Source organism: Physeter macrocephalus, chromosome 16 (assembly GCF_002837175.3).
Source record: "Physeter macrocephalus isolate SW-GA chromosome 16, ASM283717v5, whole genome shotgun sequence".
In the NCBI taxonomy this organism is placed as follows: domain Eukaryota; kingdom Metazoa; phylum Chordata; class Mammalia; order Artiodactyla; family Physeteridae; genus Physeter; species Physeter macrocephalus.
Window position 1 is genome coordinate 75,935,955 of NC_041229.1, and position 14,952 is coordinate 75,950,906.

The 14,952-nt window shown below is 40.1% G+C and overlaps 1 protein-coding gene across 11 annotated transcripts in view; it reads left to right on the forward strand.

Annotated features, from left to right (window-relative positions):
- Positions 1-10,912: 10,912 nt before the first annotated feature.
- Positions 10,913-14,952, forward strand: part of ANO5 (anoctamin 5) — a 137,325-nt gene continuing 133,285 nt past the window's right edge. For 7 of the 11 annotated variants that reach the window (XM_028500871.2, XM_028500872.2, XM_055078800.1 and 4 more), the window contains exon 1: positions 10,969-11,687. In XM_028500871.2, the coding sequence (XP_028356672.1) occupies positions 11,648-11,687 (40 nt within the window). In that variant the 5' untranslated portion in view covers positions 10,969-11,647. Of the gene's footprint in view, positions 11,688-14,952 lie in introns of all 11 variants that reach the window. The other 4 variants (XM_028500870.2, XM_028500869.2, XM_055078795.1 and 1 more) reach the window with 1 other exon arrangement.

Genomic DNA, 14,952 nt, shown 5'->3' on the forward strand with positions numbered 1-14,952 from the left:
CTGTAGTGAACTACGCTGTATTATATTATGCTATGTACACTCTTATAGAATAATATTCTTTCAAATTACTTACCTATATTTTTCAATGTACCTACCTCATATAGTAATGGGCACATTTCAAAAAGAAGAGAATATTTAATTCAGATCATAGATACCAGAAAATGCTTGAGAGAAGATTTCATAGTCTGAGGACAGAGAATGGACAATTAGCTGTTTTGGTTGCAGCAATAGAAGGGGCCTTAATGAAAGACTATTAGGGCTCAGAGATTCAACATTTCACAGGAGGACCAGGCTTAGGAAAGAGACAGGAATCAAAGCAGTTTTAAAGGGCCCAGGAACAGGAGGGATAATAACCATCTTATGGCAGAAATGGTCTAGCCAACATACCTGCCATCCTAGATATCATGACATATCTAAACATGGTCTCTCTGTTAGATTCCATTTACCACCATGATGAATGAATTCAGGTCTTTGTGTGTATATGTATGTGTGCCATTTTCTTAGGTTACAAAGAACTAAATGGGAGCATCTAATTGGCAAAGTCTATATCATGAGACTGGTCTTTAGCTGCTACTCCATCCGTTTCTATGTTAGGAGTTAGGAGGGAGAGGAGTGCCCTCAAATGAGAAACACATTCCAGAAAACAGGACTTACCAAGGCACGGGCCTGCATGGTAAGTAGTTGGATGCTCTTAAATGAGGTTAAAGTGAGGAGAAGGCAAGAGCTTTGAGGGCAGTGAGGAAGGTGGTGGTCCACTTGGGAAGAGCCTTGGTGCCAGTCTCAGAAACTTGGGCTTTATCCTGGAAAACATGTGCATATTATTTCTCTATCCAGATCATAAATTCATTGGTTTAGAGAACAAAATATTTCTCTCTCTGCAGACACACACAGCAGCAAGCATAGTATTTTGCACAACATGGTCAGTCAATAAAGTCCTTCCAAGCAAAGCAGAATATAGGGGATAACAAGGTGACATGATTTCATGACAAAAGAATAGAAATAAAAAGTTGAAGAATAGGCCAACCTTAGAAAGAGGTTTATTTTTCTCTAAACTCTTCTATTTCCCCCTTTGAGTCCCTAGATCACCTCTTCCCCTTTTTCTCCTCTTCTCCTCTCCTCTAGAAGGTACCCAGGGTAATGGAGGAAATAGCGGTTGAATATGGGGTTAGTTAGACACAATTTCCAATCCTTGCTGTGCTCCTTACCAGCTTTGTGACCATGGGCAAGTCCTTAAGCTCTCTGATGTTCAGTTTCCTTGTTCACAAGCAGCAACTCATGGTAATGAACTCACTGTTTTGACAATTTACCTAATAGGGAAGTTCCTTTCTGTCCACTCTGCCTTTCTCTTACTGAGGCACCAAATCCAGTCATGACCTCCAAGCAGTTTTCCAATGCTCCAGGATTCATTTCTCTCCTTCCTTGCCCCTGCCCAGCCTTTATACATCTTAAAGGGGGTAACTTGTGATGCAAATAAATGAAACTTTAATGGTGCAATTATAGGCAGTTAGAGAGTTATCTTTGTCAGGGCATCCCTCACAGTCATTTACATAATATTAATTGGTAATCACTTTTGCTTAACACATCTGCTAGGCAGTAACAGTTTTCAGCTGTAATGTGTAAAGTTTATAAACCATTAGGAGGCAGAATAGTGCAAAGAGGAAGAGCATGATCTCCTGAGCTTATCTACCTCTGTGGAAATCCTGGCTTCACCTACCTGCTGTGACTGTGGGTGGGCAAGTTACTGAAAACCCTTTGCACCTCAGTTTCTTCATAAGAAGAAGAGGGAGAATAGTATATATTGTATGAGGTTGTTAGAAAGATTAAATGAGTTCATATATATAAAGCCCTTAGAACAGTGCCAGAGTCAGAATTAAAATCTGTTGAATAAAATGACTGAAAGATCCCTAAATACAAAGAAAATGATACAAAGAAAATGATACACGTTCTGGTACTATGAACCTTCTTTTATTCAGAACAGCTAAGCCTATAGTGTGAGCAGACATGCAAACTGACTCAGAGATAAACACCTCACGTTCCTACTAAATGAAGGTTAGGCATGTAAAGATTTATGAAGTGTGACACATACTAGTCACTCATTCATGCATTGAGAAGAAAAAATAGGTGAACCAAGCCCAGACACAGAAAACTTTAGCCTCTCTCACACACACACACAGATACACACACACATCATTTTTCTATGTCCTATACAAGCTCCGTATCTTATTGTATGCAGGACTGTTAATTTTTAAACAAGTTGAATTTAAAGCCATTAGGAGCTAATTTAAAATTATAGTGTAGTACTTATGAGTATGACCTCTGATTCATATTAAATTTCTTTATCCGTTTTGCCTGTTTTACAGATAAGCAGATTCAGGTGAGGAGATGTTACAATACTTGCGCAAGATGATTGGGGAGTGGAGCTAATTTTATTGGTCTGTAATGGGTTAGAGCTTTAAATTCTCCACTCACCTAATCTCCTCAACATCCTTCCAAAAAAAGACACATACTCATTTCACAACCGAGGAAACTGAGATCGAACAAGAATTGGAAGCTTGTGCAAGATTATGGAACTATTAAGTAGCGGAACTGTAATTTAGACTTCAGTTTGCCCACCCAAATACTATGGGTTTTTTCTGGATTTCTCAACCTTTGTCACTTTCCAGTAGCTAGGTAAAGCCATATGAAATTAATATAGAATTTATAGATCACAAATGATCAAATTTGGGACGTTCATATGTACATTTAGAGATGTGCTGTGCATAAAGCATCACAATTCTTTACTACCATTCTTGCTTCCTTACCTTTTCCTTTACTTTCTCAAATTCACAGCTTAACATCCCATAGGTCTTGACACTGATTTTAATGGAACATCATTGGAAAGGATCTTGGTAGAATAAAAGATACGGTCTTTGCTCTCAGATGACTACAGTCTAGTTGGGAAGAAAAGACACTCAAAAAAGAAACTATCAACGAGCAAAACAATGAAGGAGAGATTCATTTGGATATCAATTCATCTGACTATTCATATGTCAAGCCCTGTGCTTGCCGCTGGTGGATGCAGCGATGAGTAAGAGACATGGTTCGAGTCCTCATGGAGTAATGGAGGAGAGATTAGTGAACAAATAATTGAATAATCACAGATGTAAAATATGCTCAGAGTGCTTATCTGTTCTTTTTTCTTCTGGCTGAACACCCTACCTGGACAAGTCCTGGTCCTTCAGACCCTGCCCTGGGGTCCATCTGCAGGACCTTCTCTGACCTCAGTAGAGTGGATGTTGGTCAGTAAACTTTTGAAGCAGCCTGTTTTTCTTTTACAGACTCCCATTTCTTCATCTTTGAAGATGACTTTTCTGGCAATTCTGGGATAGAGCCAACCCCTTAATGTAAACCAAGTATGTAATCAAGCAGGGTGGGCTCATTTTCTCTGTGAGTGACTGCTTGCAGCTACAAATAAGTATCTAGCTTGGGGGAACTAAATAAAGAATGTGATTAAGAACTTTCTTAAAACATGAAATTACAAACCACAGCAGGCTCAGTTACAAGTATGCTCATGATTTGCGGAGAGTCAAATACATTCTTGATGTTTCTTATGCTACTGGTTAAAACCATGTAGCCTTTGGGTGGAGTACTAGAAAGAGGATTTAATTAGGTAGATAAAATGCCAGATGTAACCACTGAGGCAGTGACACCCTTTAATTGCATTTTCTTTGTACTTATGGTTGAAATTGTAACCAAATTAGGTACTTTGAAAATAGACTAAATTTGCACAAACATATTTTATAAAAGGCCTGACAAATTTTAGTGTACAAAACTGTATGCTTTCACTAACTTGAAGCTCCTGTATTTCAGTCAGGTTTGGTTTTCTATTTAACTCAAGTTTTAAGGACTCCTTTAAAATGTCAATAGTGGGTATATTTGGGGGAACATGAATTGGATGACAGCATATTTAAATCTAAGCATTAAATCATCTTTTAATGGGAAATTACTGTTTCTCAGAAGCTTTTATTTCATTGCCACAGCACAAAAGATCATCTGAACGCTACATAATGGAGCACTTTAATCAATATGTGATTCTGCTGGGTCTTAAGAGTTCCTTCCATTACTTCAAGCAATATTTGTATCGATATTTTTATGCGTGATGCATTTGATTTCAAAATCCAAAAATCTTTCATTTGCTTCATAGATTACAAAAAGTTTTAGACTAATAAAAATAAATTCCTTCATAGAAATTAAAGGCATGGATATATATTTAATAAAAGGCTCCATCCTCTCAAAAACTTTACCACTTAAAGTCAACTCAACAACAATAACAAATACAATAAAGTGAAAATGGCAACCCATGGTTTACTATTTGAACAAGTGAAAACATGAGTTATTATATTCATTGCACCAAACAACCCTGTGAGTTAGGAATTATTTTCTCCATCTTATCAATAAAGAAACTGAGGCTCAGAGAGATTAAGAGTCTCACCAAATATCACATGGTTAAGAACTGAGAGAGCTAAGATTTAAGATCAGTTTCATCAAACCCCAAAGCCGACATACTTATCCATAAACAGTATTGCTTGATGGGAAGGAAGAAAATCGACTATCAGGCTATCATAGTAATCAAAGATGGGGGCTATAAAGTGAAAGCAGTAGGAGATTACCCAGTGCAACTTCCAGCTGGATGAAATAATTTTCAATAACTGAAGAGTGACACATTTCAAAAGAAGAAATAACAGAAAATTGGTAATTTAGATATACATTTAAAAAATATTGCACAAAATCAAAGCTGATTTTAGTTTCCACCTTGAAAAGCTATGTGGTGATTAAGAATACGAATTGTGGAATCAGGTTATGATGGGTCCAAGCTCTCGCTCTTTTAATAGCTATGCAACTGTGGGCAGTTAACCTTTTTAAGCCTTAGTTTACTAAATCATTTTTTAAAATAGGGATAAAAATAATAATTTCGTCTTAGCCTGGATTTCCTCTAATAGCAGAGCCCGAGGTAAGACTTATATACAGGAAGATTATTTTGAGAAGTGATCTTAAGGAAGGTTTGGGGGTGGTTTGGAGGTGGGAAGAGTCAAACATGAACAAACATGAAAGGAAGACAAGCCAATCCAAGGGCTAAAGGGGGTAAATCCCTCTGATGAACCCTTGAAGAGCTGTGTTAAATGCATCTCAGAATTGCCTCTCCAAGAAATAAAAAAGGGGAATATTTATCCCTCATTCCCAGTTGGTCAGAGTAGCTTTATGTTGTGTTAACGTTCTCCTACTTAAAGGTGTGCATGTGTGTCAGAATAGTGTGGAGTGGACAAGCATAGGAAACCCACTTCATGGTGATGGAAAAACCCTAGGTCAGGAAGTATGAGATACTCAGTAGAGTCAAAGCAAGATTCTTTCAAATTGCACATGTGCATAACTAATTGCTATAGTAAAAACTGGCATATAAAGGTGAGCCAAAAAGTTAGTGATAGAAAGAATATCAGCAATTGCCAGAGGCTACTAGATTGGATAAAGGGATTGACTACAAATGTGTGGAATAGTTTTGGGAAATGTTCTATATTGTGAATGTGGTGATTGTTACATAACTATATACATGTCACAAATATATCTAATTGCACACTTAAAATTAGTGATTTTAATTATTAACATAATTATAATTACTAATGTACATTATATCTCAATAAAGTTAATTTTAAAAGAGGTTGAGCCAAGATGTGTAGTACATACAGAGGTGTCTGATAATAAGCACCTACCTCATATCATCATGAGGAATAAATGTAGTAATAAATGCAAAGCACATTAATTAATACATATTTGAATAATAATAGCTATTATAATTACTAATCACCAACTTGAGATAATCCTGGTGACTTTGAAATAAGTGGGAGAGTTGAACTAGTTTGGAGGAAACTGATTTAGCCTTGTATCTGTTCAAATTAGAGTAATATTAAAACATACAAGTGACTTAAGACTTTAGAAATTTTCAATAAGCAGTTAGTGTGGAGCTGTATATTTGACTGGGCGCCTCAAAGAAGAGAGAGTTAATGAAAAAAAAAGAGTAAATGAGAATAACAAGGGAGATTTTGCTGAAAGAAGATGAAAGAGGCAAGGAAATCATTGAATGTACAAAAGAAAGATGAAAACTAGCATTCTTTTAATGTATACTATGTGCCTAGGACTTAGCATTATTATTTAATTTTCATAACCACACTGTTTGCTGGATATGACTGTCTCCATTATACAGATTAGGAAATTAAGGTTTAGAGAGGTTAGCCCACTAGCTAAAGTTTATGCGGCCACTTCGAACTTGGACAGGTCTGCCTGATCCAGAACCTCTGACTTTAACATGCATGCTCTTTCTTCCATATCATACTTCCTAAAGAGTGGGAGACTCAGAATTATGGCTGGAGACTCAGAATGGCACAGGCCCATTGTGAAGATCTGGAAAGAGGCACTGGATATAATGGCTGATACAAGGCAAGGAAGGATAACCTTTAAGGGAACAGTTTCTTTCAGTTGCACGACAAGGTTCAAAAAAGATATGATGGTAAAGACCCAGTGGGTGTAGTTTCCCTGATGGAAAACTTTATCTGTGAAACATGAAAGGGAAATATAGTAATATAGGTATCTCCACTCAAGGCCCAAGATCCAGATTCTTATTTGATGCAGCCAGTGTAGACCATATGGGTTTGTTTGTTTTTTTATCTCCTGTTTATGTGTATGCCAAAGAAAAATAACAATCCTAAGCATCTGACATTTAAACAAGAGGATGTGATTGCTTTATACCAAAGGATACTTGTTATTACAAGAATATAGTAGCACTAAAGCACAGATGGGTCTTTCTTACCTCTTCTTGTCATCTGATGCCACTGCTTGCCAAAGGTCTAGAATATGTCTTCAAAGAAAAGCCAAGAGATTGGTGCTCAGATGGTGAGGCAAAGTCCTGATTTACTGTCTCTATCTCTGCTGATTCTAGTTGTTTCTTTAGGTAAATTTTATGTTTTTTTTCAGAATTCGAAAATTATTTCTCAGAATGGCACTGAGCCACAAGCTGCTGCAAGTATGTAATCCAATTATTCTCGCAGATTCAGGAAAGCAAGGGAGGAGTCAGCCACTGACTCAGGGAATAGGAAATGTGATGATAGACCTTTGACGTTATCATTCATTCAACAAATATTTATGAGAACCTTTCTATGCCAGGCACCATTCTAAGTGCCACAGGTACAACAGAGAAGAAAACTGAGAAAACTTCAGGCTCCATGGATCTTATACAAAAATAAATATGCATCAGCAATTAAATATGCAAAGTCAGAAAGAGATAGCAGCTATGAAGAAAAATGCCGGCTAAGAGGATAGTGATGTGAGGTTATCGTCTTAGGGTGGTCAGCAAAGTTCTTCCCAAGGAAGTGACATTTGCACAGAAAACTAAATGACGGAAGACAGTGAACCACCAAGCATCCGTGTGAAGATCTTTATGGGGAGAACAGTCAGCGCAAAGTGCTCAGGAAATGATGGGAAGGTGCTCATTCCGTTTGAGGAACAGCAACAAGACAGCATGGCTAGAACGTGATGGGAGAGGTGGGAAGTAGACTTAGATCACGTAAATATAGTGTGGCACTCCTACTGACAAGAAAGGTGTTTAGATTTTCCCTTATATGTGACAGAAAGTCATTGGCAGACTGCAGGAAGAAGGGTGTCATTTGTAATCTCAGCGGCTGTTGCAAACAGGCATAGGAGAGATGAAAACATTCTTGTTCCTGGCCTTCTGCTGAGACAGTCCCCCATCTCTTCAGTCTGGGAACCAACTGCATTTTTCTAGTTACAAGGCATAAGTAGGCATGCCACCCAAGTGCTCAGAATTGTACTGGCTTTTCTGATGACCACAATAGTTCCAGAGGCCAGCCTGTAAAGTGAGCATTTTTTTAGGAAAGGGAAGAATGTCAGATGGTAGGATCGATGAAGGTCCTAGTAAACAGGCCTAGGGCTTATTGTAAAAGTCCAGGGCCTAAATAAGTCAGGATTCAAAGAAATAAATATTGCAAATAAGGAGACTTGGCCCCCTCCTCTGAAACCAGTATGTAGTGAGTGAGGAGTCTTTGTGGAGTGAGAAAATGCCTGCAAATCTCAGAGAAATGGTTGAAGCAGCATTTTGTTGCAGGGGAAACAATATTCCACAACTAATATCCTTACTGACTGGTAAATCTATAACTAGCTCTGCTAGTCAATAAAACTGTCTCATGTTTGTTACATTTTTATTGTTTCCAAAGTCCTTTCTTGCATATGATTTGTCTGACTTTCCCAACAACTTTGGGAGATGGGTGGAACAAGTTAAGAGCCTTAATATTCACAGATGAGGAAGGAGGGATGCAAAGTCATCTGTTCAAGGTCATTGTGCCTTTTAGCTCATTAAGGGACAGAGACAAAGATAAAATGCAGGTCTTTTGACTCCTGATTCAAAGATCCATACCCTAGAGCATGCTATTTTATATGGATTGTAATGATGTTGAAAATACATGGAATAAATGAAACTTTTAGGGGTTAAAAAGTAAATGATTGCCAAGTAGCCCAAAGGAGACACTTACTGTAGGAGTTAAAGCCTTGGCATGTAGAGAAATCGAGAAAGCCGACTGATCCAAACAACAGATTGGAGCTGCCATACCCTTGCTTTAGATACCAGCAGGGAGAAGGATTCATTAGATGACTTTCCAAGGTCTTTTCTGGCCTCCAGAGTGTAGCTCATGAACTTGTCCTCTTCAGAGTTAAATCCACCTATTTAATCAGGCTGCTAGAATAAAAAATATTCACATGCAGGTGTTGCTCAATTTTACACACTTAACTTTCATACAGCTCAGGCTTTCATGCATTATATACTGACACCCCTGAAATGCTTTCCTACAGAGAATTCATACTTTTACTTACCAGTTGGCAAACAAGTATTTTAAGCAATCATTTGACAGTTTAGTTACCAAAGTATCACCATTTTTATATCTACAGCTGTGTTTCTATTGTCATTTAAACACTTTTGCATACCACCCTTAGTGTAGGACACAAGAGGCGAATTAAAAAAAAAAAGGCACTACCAGATGATGCAATAACATTGAAACAAAGGCCGAATAATCTGGAAACAAAGGCTGAAATTATTCGGAGGGCTAAAAATGATAACTTTTTGGTCTCAATACAAACTGTGTGTTCAATTACATTAAAAGAACATGTATTCATTATTCATAACATAATTCTGGAAATGTATGGTTAAAGATTGTGTCTAAAGAGGCAGGGTGTAGCAATGGAGGAAATTGACAGATCCTAAAATGATGACTGGAAAAGCAAAATAAAGTATTTCAGTAATAAGAATTCAGAGAAAATTTCTCAAGATCTCAAGAGTTATGGTATAAGATACATACCTTCTTTTGATACCTTATCAAAAGAACACAAAGAGCCAACTTTTTGTTAACAAAGTTTAGAGAAGTTGATAAAATATTAGCAAATTTGGCATCAAAATATTCCACTTAATTTTGCACAAAATCATCATTAAATGTCTTTTCATATATCACTTCAAATATGGTACAGAATCAAGAATAGAAAACATAATTATATAAAATTATAGAACAATAATTTTATTGTTTTTATTTTTATTTAATCTACATAAAGCAAAGATTGTACCATCTGCTAAATCACAATATCTACAGCACCTAGCAGAGTACCTGATATATGGGAAGAACATGAAACAAATCACATCGTAAACCTTTCATTAAACTCAAACAATGATTAATCAAGAAGTAAAAACCAAACACTTGTATCATAACTAGCAATTTATTATAATTATATGTAAGTCTATTGCTTGACTTATGTATATTCACATTTCAAACACAATTCCAGAATGCATCAAGTAAGGAATTGCCTATAGTCTGAAATCACTTGACCAGAACTGATATATTCCTAGAGGTTTAAATAGAGAACAGATAGCAATGTATAGGGAAAAAAAGGTGATTTCCATTTCCACAGTTAACCATGACCTTCACCAAAACACTTGTCTCAAGGCCTATTTTCTCATCTGTAAAAGGTAATTCTTGCTTCTAAAACGTCAATAGAAGGGGGGAAAAATAGAGTAACATGAAAATTAAGAAAGGTCAAGTCTTCCTTGGTTATGTCCTCCTTATTCTTAAATCATCCCATGCCTGCCCCAAACTCAAAGTCATGCCCTCCTTAGCACTCTCAAGGCCCTCAGCTCAGACCTCTACCTCACCCTTAGTTCATCATCACTTATCTATTTTTCCCTTGTTAGAGGGTAATTCTTCTTATCTCCCAATTATTGGGGAGGTGGCAGTTGATAAGGTCTCAAAAACCTAGAACCAATTCAGAGGAGCCTGTGACCAGAAGAGTGGTGACCATTCGCTCTGCCTGAGGTTGAAGTTCTCAAGGCACTAAGACACACTTTGAGGTGGAGCAGGGCTCAATGGAAAATGGGTTAGTCTTGATAGCAGCTACATTTTCAACACATTATGCCCGCACTGTATAATGTGACCCTTCAACACATTATGCCCGCACTGTATAATGTGACCCTCAAAAGTCCCTTAGGTGGCTACTGTTAGGCTTATAGAAACTTGACCAATGCCATCCAACTTTTAAGGGGCAGAGACTGAATTCGAACTCACGACAAACATGTTTGACTTTCCACCAACTGTGTTAGAAATCGCGTTTGCATCCCGGAAGCGGACCCTGCCAGCTGCGAAGTTAATAACCACGCGCAGGACTCGGGAGGGAGGGGGCTGCTAGAACCTTGGAGAACTGGCCACGCGCGGGACTTAAGGGGGTGGGGTCGCCTTAAGGAAGGAGGGCTTTTTCTCACCCGACAATAAATAACTCCTCAACTGGGAAGGGGATCTCTTCGAGTGCCGCCCATGCTAGGCGGAGGGCTGGGCCGATGGAAGAGGACCAGGCCAACTGGGTGAGGACGCAGCTGGCCCGTCGGCTGGCATCGGAGGATAGTTCAGAGAGAGGGGAGGCGGCAGCCCGGGAGAACAGGGAGAACCAGGAGCCCGGGACTAGGGCCAACCCGGTGGGATGGGACCAGCATGGCCTGTTGAGAAGGGAGCTGCCCGGCCGAGGGGCCCGGGAGACAGCGGGCCCCAAAGCGAGACAGGAGGCGGCGGAGACGGGGCCGAGTGAGTCAGAGGGCGGGAGCGAAGAGGGGCGGGGTGGCCTGGAGCCAGGCGGGCCGCGGGGCGGGGAGATAGAGGCCCCCGTGGAGGACTTGGGGAGGAGTAGAGAGAGGCGGGGAGAGAGCGCCCAGGCGTACTCAAAAGAAAAGCCGCCAGGGAGCCAGAGGAGACAGGGCTCGTGGAAGCCGGGAGACCATCAGGCCGGCACGTTCCGGGAAACGTACTGGGAGAGGTCCCAGGAGTGCTACAGGGAGAGGGCGGTGAAGCCGAGGGTCAAGGGCCAGGTCGAGTGGAAGTACCAGCTGGAGAAGAAGCCCAGCTGGCTGAAGCCCCCGACGCTGGTGGAACCCGAGGAGAATGAGGTTTATAAAGAGGATCTCTTGATCCCGGCGCAAGTGCGGCGGCCCACGATCAGATTCAGTCTCCAGGCTCGCCTCCAGTCGCAGCGGTCGGCAGTCTGCTGCCCCTCGAGCAGTGTCATCAACGAGCTGGCGAAGATGGGCGACCCGGATGTCCTGGAAATGGTGCAGGAGGAAGGTAGGAGACGGCGGGGTGGCGAGGGGGGCAGGGTCGGGCTCCGTGAGTGGACCGCGCCAGTCTAGGCGCGGGGACCCCGGGGGACGTTGGCGGCCCTGCGGCCCGGATCCCGGGGGTGTTCGCGTAGCGGCGTGCCCTGCGTGAGACGGGGACTGCAGGCGAACACTCCCTGCCCGGGCCGGGGATTTTTTCGGGCTGCTTCCGCGAGGCCAGCACCTGTGCAGAGCCACCCGTGCGGTTCCGAGACCGCCCTCCTTGCTCCTCTGGACGCCGCGGAGCGGTCGCACAGTTCAGGGAGGGGAGGCGAGCACGCCGGGCGAGTGAACTGAGGTGCTCGGGTCTCTGAACCTAGGCGGAGGAAAGAAGGACTCTCCCACCGAGAGAGCCTAAGCTTAGGGAGCATGACAGCAGTTCCCTGTGTGGGGAGCTGGCCCTCGAGTCTTGTTGCCCCTTTCTATTCGCCGATTACTGCTCAAGCTTTGAGATTATCGTTAATTATGGAAGGGCAGACCGAACCCTAAGGTCCATCAATTTGAGATTCTTATGCACTTGGGGAGGATGCTGTTTTACAAGCTTTCATTGAATCTTTAGTTCCGTTGAAAAATGTTTGCCCATTGTTTGCTTCGGGGTTTCCCGTCTCCCAGTACCCATGATTCTTGGACTTTCTTCCTGAGCCATGCCTGAGGCCCCAGCAACCGGCCAGAAGCTAAACAGGTGTGGGTCCAGGGAAATACAAAGCCCTCTGGGGCAGGACGGAACAGAGAGAAGGCCAACCCCTGGAAACTCCCGTGTGGCCACCCCGGACCTGTATTCTGTGCGTCTATTTTAGTACACGCATTTTCCTGAAAATGCATGTATTTTTCTGGGTCTATCTCCAGGGCCCTCAATGATAGTCAGTTCTCTCAATGACACTCTACTTTCATGTCTTGTTTAGTGTTAGATCTAAACATGTAAACAGTTTTTTTAAAGTGATAAATGATCTAAGAAGTCATACTATTTAGTGTTCAAAGACACCAAGAAATAAAGTGCATTATTGCATCCTCCTCCTCCCCTTTCTTAACAGCTTGAGATATACTTTATTTACATACAATTAAAGTCACCCATTTAAAACGTACAATTCAAATTTTGGTATATTTACAATTTTGTGATCACCATAATCTAATTTTAGAACATTCTCATCACCCCCAATAGAAACCTCTTAGTAGTCATTCCTCCTCCCCCGCCGCCCCCCGCTTCCCCTACCCTCAGCTCTAGGCAGCCTCTAGTCTATTTACTGTCTCTCTAGATTTGCCTATTCTGGACACTTCATGTAAGACTTATACAATATGTGGTCTTTGTAACTGGCTTCTTTCTCTTAGCATAGTGTTTTTGAAGTTCATCCATGTTGTAACTTGTATCAGTGCATTATTCCTTTTTATTGCCAAATAATTTTCCATTGTATAGATATATCCACACTTTATCCATTCATCAATTGGTGCACATTTGGATTATTTCCACTTTCTTGGCTACTGTGAATAATGCTGCTATGAAGATTTATTGCAAGATTTTGTATGAAAATATGTTTCTATCTTTCTTGGGTATACACCTATAAGTGGAATTGCTGAATCATATGGTAGCTCTATATAAAACATTTTGAGCAAACTGCCAAACTGTTTACCAAGCGTCTGCATCATTTTTCATATTTTCACCAGTAATATATAACAGTTCCAATTTCTCCACATCTTCACTAACATTTGTTATCGTCTGTCTTTTTTATTTATAGCAACGCTAGTGGTTGTGAAATGCTATCTCAACGTGGTTTTGACTTACTTTGTTTCAGTGACTAAATGTGTTAAGTACCTTTTTCAATGCTTATTGACCATTCATATATCTTCATTGGAGAAATGTCTTCCGATCCTTTGCCCATTTGAAAAATTGAGTTATTTGCCTTTTAATTATTGTGTTGTAAGTGTTCTTTATATATTCAGTGTATATGATTTGCAAATATTTTCTTCCATTTGGTGGGTTCTCTTTCCATGTTCTTGATGGTGTCACTTGAAGCAACTCCCCTTTTTTTAAACAAAAAATAATTTAAAGATAGAGGGAAATACAACTATTGAAAACTTTAAACTTTGACTAACGGCTCTGCTAAATAATGCAGTAAACTTGTTAGGGAAAATGATTGATGTTCAGTGTGCAAAAGAAGTCAAATGTCTTTTAGACAAATAAAATTAGAAGTCCTATTCTGTACTTATTCAGTGGTTTCCTCCTTTGCAGAGAATTATTTCCTATTGTAATTTCAGTAATCTGAAGCTCTTAATCATTTTTTTTTCCTTTGAAGCATTCACTATTTACTTATAATCAGTCCTTCTGAAGTAAAGCTATGAGAAATATATTCTTCATTGAAGGAAGAGTGGAGGGAAAAAATATGGAGTATGTAACTTTATACATATAATGAAGGAAAAAATATATCAATATGGCGTTACAGAGATTGACCATTACTCTCTCTCAGATGTTAGAAGATCTAATTTAGCCTCAGGATAATTTTGCTTACTAGAATGTATACATGAATAAGTGTTACTTCAGCTTGAGGTCATACTGAAGCTTCAGTCCATCCCAGGAAAGTTTTAGAACTTTTCCTGAAGTAATTTCAGTTCCCCTTTTCTTGGCAAAGACTTTTGTAATCGACTTATATTTCCTCTTGTTGTGATAAAAGCTTTGCCTCTGATTTGGGTGGAGGTAGGAGAAAAGGATATTAATGTGGAATACATGTATTTGATGGTTGGGTCTCACGAATGCATCCTGCCCAAATTCCTATAACCTGTTTTGTTCATAGATCCAGAATCCAAATAGCAGAAGACAGTGGCATTGGTAAGAGCAGAGCCTAAGGAGCAGGGTGGTCCAGCCCACTCAGATGACTCTTATTTTTCTAAATGTCTTTCAATATGTTGATTAATATGCTGAGTTGGTTTTATTGCCCATTATTAGGATTTCTGTTACTTCTAGGGTTATATGAAAAGTGCATTGCAATGAGGATGTATTTTTTAACATTGACAGTCACGTGGATTTTTGGAAACCCAGTTCTAAATATATGTTTCTTTCTGGAGTTTAATGACACAGTTATGAAAACAAAAGTGTTGGTTGCAGAAGGCTGAACAATACTGGGTTCCACAGCATGAATTTTTAAGAGCTACTTTTATTCCTGTGTTTTAAAATATAAATGGATTTCTGGGGCTTCCCTGGTGGCGCAGTGGTTGAGAGTCCGCCTGCCGATGCAGGGCACACG